At 30.3% G+C, this 8775-nt stretch overlaps 1 protein-coding gene across 2 annotated transcripts; it reads left to right on the top strand.

The window, feature by feature from the left end:
• The first annotated feature begins 456 nt into the window (after positions 1–456).
• On the top strand, positions 457–3301 carry LOC127117991 (homeobox protein SBH1). 2 transcript variants are annotated; one of them, XM_051048123.1, is made up of 5 exons: positions 457–899; positions 1011–1294; positions 1551–1806; positions 2557–2786; positions 2902–3301. In XM_051048123.1, exons 2-5 carry the CDS (start codon positions 1046–1048, stop codon positions 3097–3099), a joined length of 933 nt encoding a protein of 310 aa, XP_050904080.1. In that variant the 5' UTR covers positions 457–899; positions 1011–1045; the 3' UTR covers positions 3100–3301. The 2 variants fall into 2 exon arrangements, with proteins under 2 accessions (XP_050904080.1, XP_050904079.1); XM_051048122.1 differs by lacking the exon at positions 457–899 and having other exon boundaries at positions 1004–1294.
• Positions 3302–8775: the final 5474 nt, after the last annotated feature.

An 8775-nucleotide genomic window follows, 5' to 3' on the forward strand; every position in this document is an offset into this window, starting at 1 on the left:
AATAATAAAAAAATATTCTATAATTTTTTTTTATTCTCTTATTAGTTTTTTTTACAAATAATTTAAATGCTCGTTTTAACAATCAATGTAAAATAATTTTATCCAAAATAATACATTGAGTAAGACTTTTAAAAATGTTAAGTTAATTAAAAACAATTTTTTTAATATACAATATTTCAAATTAAGATTTTGAATTTAAAATTAATTTTTTTAAAAGATAAAATAAACATATATGATATTTTTTATATTCATATATTGTTTATATGGCTAATGCTGATTTATGTTGTTTTGAAAGAACAAGTTAAATATTTTTATCAGTATTATAATAAGATCCAATTTAATTTCCATATAAATAATCTATTTTTATTTTGATGTTTGAAGGAAAAATGATTTATTAAATTTATAGTATGTGAAGAAGGCAGCTGCTAGGGGTTAGATAGTATAGGCAACAAATAGTGTTAGCAGTACAGAAACAGTAGAATGATCAGTAGAAATGCGTATACCAATGAATCAAGATTCATTCATTAATTTCATTGGGAAGGAAAACTCTCAGTTAACTCTTACAGACACACACGTTAACTCTGCACCCATCAACCCTCTCTCTGTCTCCACCTGCAATTAACACTCTTAACACTACTGTTACTATCTACTCTACTGTATTCATCTTCTCTTGTGAAACCATGAATCTGATTCCACCTTTTTCAGAACACTATACTGTCCAAGAACCCCAAAAATCCCTATTCTTCTGACTCACTACTCTTTCTTTTTCCTTTTCTTTTCTTTCTAATTCAAATATTATCACTCACTACTCAGCTTCATTTCCGGGAGTACTCTCTCGAGACAATTATATGCAGCTTTCTTTTTGCCAAACAGTAAACTCTGGGGACTAAACAAAACAGGTGTTATTATATCTTTGTTATATAATAATATATATTTACTTTCTATAGATAAAGAGAGAAAAATAACTTTTTCTTTTAGGGTTCTAACAATTTTGAACATAACTATGTTAGGGTTTGGTGGAAATACTTGCAGTGAGATTTCTTCTATGGATCATCATCATCAACATCATCATCATATCATGAACAATATGGAAACTAGTGATAGGAAGTTTCTTTCATTTCCTCTCAACAATAACTCTTCTGGTGTTCAAGATCATCATCATCATCATCATAACTTTACTCACCAGAACAACAACAACAACAATAACAGCACTACAAGTGTTGTTGTTAGGGATAAAATCATGGCTCATCCTCTCTTTCCTCGTCTCTTGTCTTCTTACCTCAATTGCTTAAAGGTCATTTTCAACTTCAAATCTTCACTTGTTATATTCACTTACACTTGATGAAACTGCTGTTTTCTGCGATCTGCTGATGAAAGATGCATACGTATATACAACTTGATATTTATATGGTCATGCACTCTTTTATAACCTGTGATAAGATGAAAGACTCAAAGTACATGTTTCTTTTTTGAGAATTTAATATTATTTATTTATTGTCTTGTTTTGGTTGTTTTTTTCTCTTTCTAATGGTGATTGTGAGATTTTGCAGGTTGGAGCACCACCTGAAGTGGTGGCTAGCTTAGAAGAATCATGTGCAAAATGTGAATTATTGAATGGTTCTTCAGGAAGGACAGGAACTAGTTCTTGTATAGGTGAAGATCCAGGTCTGGATCAGTTCATGGAGGCATATTGTGAGATGCTTATCAAATATGAGCAAGAGCTTACAAAACCCTTCAAGGAAGCTATGCTTTTCCTTTCAAGAATTGAGTCTCAGCTTAAGGCTCTTGCTGTTTCAACTGACTTTGGTGATTACTCTAAAATTATATGATCTTCATGAGTACTATTGCCCTTCTAATTAACCTTAACAATCTTTGGTACATATTAATATCTATTGGTAAAATAATGATAACCACATCTCTAGTGGAACCCCACCCCAAAAAAAATACTAGGAAAAAACTATATTTGGAATATTGCGTATAAGATGCATTAAATGTGTTTGAACTAGGTCAAAAGGTTTGTAAATGATATAGAATGATCTTTCAAAAGATATGCAATTGTTTATTTAAACTCCCAAGGCTATCTTTGATGTCTTTCAGAACTGGTTACTCCCAATGCTATTCATACTCACTTATCAATCTAACAAATAATGTTTTGAGTCAAGATTGGAATTTTCCAATTTCAGGTCATGTGTGATCTTTGTTGTGTTCAATATAGTTTCACACAGATCTAGTGTTTGTGTGTGTGTCAATGTGATTTCTTGTAACGTTTTAGTCCTTTTGAAATCCTTAACTTCATCTAGGTTTTAGGAGTATGGTTCACTTTATAATTGTCCTTTAATTAATAACTTTGTAAAAAAAAAAGGGACACATTACAAAGTAATGAGGATCCCAATGTCATTCTCTAGGTATTGCATTTCTTTTACTGTGTTATATAAACATCAACTTGTAATCTTTGGCCACTAGCAATTTCATGGCTATTACTGATTCTGCCTTGACAGTTATTAATTTGATTCTTTATTAGTTATATTCTTGTTTTGTGTTGTGGCTTTTTGAAAGGTCAAAGCGAACCACCGTCAATGAATGAGATTGATGTTCATGAAAACAACTTCGATACTCAAGGTGAAGATCAAGAATTAAAAGTGCAGCTGTTGCGCAAGTATAGCGGATATCTTGGCAGCCTCAAGAAAGAGTTTTTGAAGAAGAAAAAGAACGGAAAGTTACCAAAGGAAGCGCGTCAACAACTACTCGATTGGTGGAACCGGCATTACAAATGGCCCTATCCATCGGTAACTATGCTCTACAATTCAATTTCATAAAGATATCATATACCATGCATCTGCATGTTACTGAACTCTGAATTGATCTTGAGAACATTTGAATATTGAAACCTTATTCTTGTAGGAATCTCAAAAACAAGCACTTGCAGAATCGACAGGGCTAGATTTGAAACAGATCAACAACTGGTTCATTAATCAGCGAAAACGTCACTGGAAACCTTCTGAGGATATGCAATTTGCTGTGATGGATGCCACAAACTACTACATGGAAAATGTAATGTGCAAACCATTTCCCATGGATGCCATGCCTATGCTTCTTTAGATTTGACCTCATCAAAACCCTATCTATATATAAGCTATAAATTACCTAGGTTATGAAGGTACAATATATTTTAATTATAATGTATGGTTATTTACTTTAATCTGTTGAAAATGGAGGATGAAAATTCCATGATATCCTTGAACTACATCTATTAAAGTGAACATGAATCATGTTATATATAAGCTACTATTAATTATCCTTAGTAGTGTTTGTGTACTATTTGTACTTTTTTATGTGTCTATTTCTAAAAACCTATGTAGTATTTGTATTTGTATGTACTATTATTTCCTAAATATAATGCTTTCATACCTAAATGTAATACATTAGAATTTTGTTGGAAATAATAGAGTCCATCTAATATGGACTTTTAAAAAAAAAATAAAATCTAAAAGATAAACATTATTTACTATTATTAGAATACTAGTAAACATGAATTATATATTTAAAAAAAAAGTATTAAGTAAAATCTACTAAAAATAGTAAAGTTTATGTTTTAGATTTGGTGAATATTAGATGTATTCTAAATAATACTAGTAAGTAGTATTCAATTATATTTCACCATGCCATTTTTTTTTTGTATTTTTTTATTATTTATTTAAGTTGCATTTTAGTTTATTAAGTTAATTATTTCTAACGGTAAGCTTTTTATATTTATATTCATTCAATTATTATCCACCATACCATTTTAATATGCATGGAATTTAAGTAACTTGTTTAGTCATGGAATTTGTAAAAATACTAGGTTTTTGGCCTTGCATTATAAAGATTAATTGTAAATTTATCTAAAATTGCAGAAGTTGATGGTTTGGTATTGTATATATTTTTACCAATGTAAAATATACAATTTTCAACGATTATATAATGAAGTTATTTTTCTCACATGCATCACTCATGTTAAGTAACGTTGATAAATGCATTGCTAGTCATAAATGGTGTTTGTATTCTTTAGGTCATTTATCTAACTAAATTTAGCAACAATAAAACAGGTATAGTTATAACATGCAGTTTAGGTGTATATTTTGGTGTTTGTGGACCTATAGTTGAATTGAACTCGTGTGTTATTTTTTGGCAACGGTAAAATCTTAAGGGCCACATGCTTGTACAAGCAAGGTATACATGAGTTAATGTCATCAATGAGGGACTATTCTGATACAGCACTTTTATGTTCTTGGAACAAAAGGTTTGTAATCGTTGCGGATTCTGTTTGATTCGTTGCTCTTGTAGTAAATAAGGTGACCAAGCGTGTGACTATCACATTCTAGTGTTCCTTTGACTGGTTCAACAATATCTTTGAGATCCAGAAACTTGCAAATTTGGATAGTTATTCATGTATGGATGATGTTCTAAAAGTAGAGTTGGGGTATGAATGTAGTGATCAAAGTGGTATTTAGGAGTTATGAATAGTTTGAGTTTTAACTAAGGAATTCTTCTATTTATAAAAATAAGGGTTAAATATATATTTGGTCCTTCTAAATATGTTAAATTTAGTTTTAGCTCTTCAAAATATTTTTGTCGTTCATTCCTTTAAAAAATTTTATTTATATTCTTAATCTCTCTAGTTAACTTCTTTTAACAAAAGGTAACGTGCATGAGTAATCGTTTTTTATTTATTTGTTGGACACTAAAAAAGTAGATATTTAGATGGTATCTCTAAATATCTTATCTCCTGTTTGTATTTATTTTTTAACAACCAATTAATATATGGAAAATGGAAAGATAAAGTACGCTAGTTTAAGAAACTTTTTTCTTCAAATCGTTTTCAACCCATAACCTTGATTTCTACTCCTCTCGAAACCCGAAGTGACTATCATCATAAACACTTAATTTTGTTCCAAGCGGTGGCAAATTTTTTTTGCAGGGCTTTTTGGGCTCGCGCATTCTATTATGCCCTCCACCCCATTTTTATCTGTGTTTTTGTGGGTGTAGATATTAAAATAATTCTTTTTTTAATTTTAGATTTTAAAGGTGCTGTGCCCGCGGCCCCGTCCATCCTCGTTTTTTGTGGGGCAGATCAAAATTTTAGATTAGCATCCTTAATAATATCCATTTTCTCCACTCTGTTTGATAGGTATATAAACTGAACGTAAATTCGCGTTTGCCACCTTTAGTATGTGGTCTCATTGAAGCCCTTAGTATGTGGTCTCATTGAAGCCTTAAGTAGAAAATGGTGGTCCCTCAAGTTGTCGAGTTTGCATTTGAAGTTGGTCCTACATGTCTTTAAATTTATTGTACATTTGTATTATATATATATATATATATATATATATATATATATATATATATATATATATATATATATATATATATATATATATATATATATATATATATATATATATATATATATATATATATATATATATATATATATATATATATATAACTAAGTCATATAAAATATTTATTTACTAGTTTTCTCATATCCCCTATTGATGATCATGACAAATAACGTGCACATCCTCTAAATTATTGTCTTTAGATAAGGGACGTAAATGTGTGGAAAAAGAAGGAGTATTAAATTTTAAATCTTGATTTTCATCACTATCATGAATATATTTTTCTTGTAGAACAATTGACCATCTAGTGTTACAAGGATTAGTGACATACAAAATTTGTTTTTCTTGGGACTCCATGATGAATGGTTCGTTCATACAAGTTGTCTTTCAAAGATCAACCCGTGAGAATCCTAAATCATCTATTTCTACATCATTGTTAGTGTCAATCCACTTGCACTTAAACAAATGTACTTTAAAAGTAACATAATAAATATCCAAAATCTTCTCAAAAGACCTCAAAATACACTCTAGATGTCAGTACATGATTGTTATCTTTGGAACTAGAGAAGTGCATTGATTTAACTTCAACCATAACCCCACTATTTTGCATGGTATTACGATCATCCTTTGATTTTGTATAGGATAAAAATTTAGTAATTTCATGTTCACTTCAAGTTATTACATTAAACTTAGTCATATATGACATCCATTTAATTGTCTCAGATGCACTACTATCTTTAGAAACCGTTTCATTAAAACAATTTATGAAAGTTTTGTTATACTTTGTCAACATCATTTTTCACTCATCCGAGGGAATTTTTCCTTGGTAAGACTTTTGTGAGCGGACAAGTAAGGTTGAACTTCATCCCATTTATTCAATATATACAAATATAATTGAAAAACTACATCTCAGTCTATTTTCTTAATATTTAAACCTTTAGTATCTCTACCTCCATATCTTCCATCATAACGGGAATCGGGAATTCCTATAGAGTTTGATTATGACAAATAGTTTATACAAAACTCATAAGCTTCTTTTGTGATGTACCGTTCAACTATCTATGTAGTTTCCTGGTTGTTTTTGACCCAAAATCATCGTTAATAACATCATATATTTGCGCTTCATGTATAACCACAAAGATAGATTGTAAATTATGAGAAGAACATGCCATTAAGTATGGTAAGTACTCATATTACCAAACACGTTCAATCCTTTGGTGGAAGGTCCAAGCCTAAGGTTTCTTGACTCAAGGAAAAAATCTAGAAACAACAAATCAAATTTCTTCCATTGCAATGAACCAGCTACATGGTAAATTTTTCTATCACATACTCTTTCAAATGCATGTCATTTTGTATTCTTTACATCATTTACATTAATAAACTGTCTCTTGAATGTTTGAATTATCGGTAGGTACCATATCATCTTGGCAGGAACACCATTTCTAGGTACACAATCACCATCTTCAATATCATTGTCCTTCATCTTGTAGCATGACTCCCCACACCTCAAACACTCCTTCAAGTTTCCATACTCTTTTATGTATAATATGAAATCATTACGACATACATGTATTTTGACACAAGAATTTAGATGATGTGGCACAAAAATAGTTGAAGTGTCAGTGAGATAATAAGTGATTCCGATTTAATACATTATATAGATATATATGTTATTGTTTTTATGATATCATTGTAAAATAGAGAGTGATTTATTCTCTTTGACATTGGAAGGTATAAAGGTTTCAAGATGAACCTTTAATAAAATCTTAGTGTGAAGGTTGTAAGTTTAACCTGTGATAAATGCTTAGACGTATGCCTTGTGGTTTTGGATCGAACATAAATAATTTTGGTGTGTGCTTTCTTTATCCTTAATATCTTTTATTTATTTTGCATCTTCACTCTTCTACATTATTTTTAAAACTCTTTCTGAAAACATGTTTTTATCTTTACGCTTTAAAAAAATAAAATAACACTTGTTCATCTTGAAGTCTTAACATGAACTCTCTCAAATAAACATCAATCATGGCTCTTCTAATTTTTAAGAAAGGTTTACCCAGGATTAAAGTATCCTCGACAACTTCCTTCATATCTAAAATTACAAAGTCCATCAAATATGAACTTATCCATCTTGACAAAAACATCTTCAAACACACCATGAGGATACTTGATGGACCAATTAGTTAATTAGAGTGACATCCTTCCTGACTTCAATTATTCTTAATTCACTATATTCATCATAGATAATAACATCAAGTTAATGCTTGATCCTAATTCACATAAGCTTTCCAAATATTCACTTCTCTAATAGTGTGAGAAATGGTGAAACTAACGAGATCCTTCTTTTTTTTGGAGCAAACATCCATAGGATTATAATACTACACTTTTTGGTTAATTCCATTATTTCATCATCTTTGAATTTCTTCTTCTTTGTTTAAAATTTCTTCATGAATCTGAAATATGTAAGAGTTCTCTTTAAGGCTTCCACAAAAGGAAGGTTTATTGTACAAGTTAATATCACTCTGAACTTAGAAAATTTATCATATTTCTCGTTCTTTTTCTTTAAGTGGGGATGTGGAAGCTTCACATAAGACAAAATGACTTGTAAGTTAGCTCCATATTTTTGTATTTGAATCTTGGATTTTCTCAAGATGAAGTTTTTATCAATCATCTTTTTTTTTCTTTCATTTGTTTTACTCTTTTCTTTTCTACCTTTCCTTCACTTTCATCATCACTTTCATTTTTTCTCTTCTAATTTCTTTTCAACTTCTCCCTCAATTATTTTTATTACACTCATCATTTTCATCTCCCTCACCTGATCCTTTTTTCCACTACTACTTCTACATATCGAGACAACTTCCTCTTGGTCCTCTTAACATTCATAAGATTGGGCACCTCACGAATTTTCAATTTAATAATTTTACAAATTAATGCAAGCATTTTTTATACAACGAGTAATCAAGACAAAACTTAACACTTCAAGCCAAAATACTAAGCAAACACATGTCTGAATTTAGATTTCCCTTTTGTTGTAATTAGAACACTAAAAACATCCAAATCCACAAGATCTTCACTCGATCTTAAGCTAGTCACCTTTCTAGAACTAGAGTTTTGCTCCAAGATCCCGTCCGCAACATTCTTCACTCATCCCAGCAGAAATTCCCTTGTTTGAGCCTTCATTCTAATGAAAGACCTTAAAAAATCCAAAACCTCGTTCACGACGCTCTTCCCTCGAACATACCGAAATTTCCTTTGGAGAAAAAAAATAATTTTCTTGGTGGAAGGTAGTCTCACGACACCATAGTCGCAAACCAATTTTTCAATCTGATACACACAAAAAGCTTCACAAAAAACATTAGATTCCTAATGCACCTTGAAACTACCAATCACACTCAATCTTTAG

The sequence above is a fragment of the Lathyrus oleraceus genome, chromosome 2 (genome assembly GCF_024323335.1).
Source record: "Lathyrus oleraceus cultivar Zhongwan6 chromosome 2, CAAS_Psat_ZW6_1.0, whole genome shotgun sequence".
In the NCBI taxonomy this organism is placed as follows: domain Eukaryota; kingdom Viridiplantae; phylum Streptophyta; class Magnoliopsida; order Fabales; family Fabaceae; genus Lathyrus; species Lathyrus oleraceus.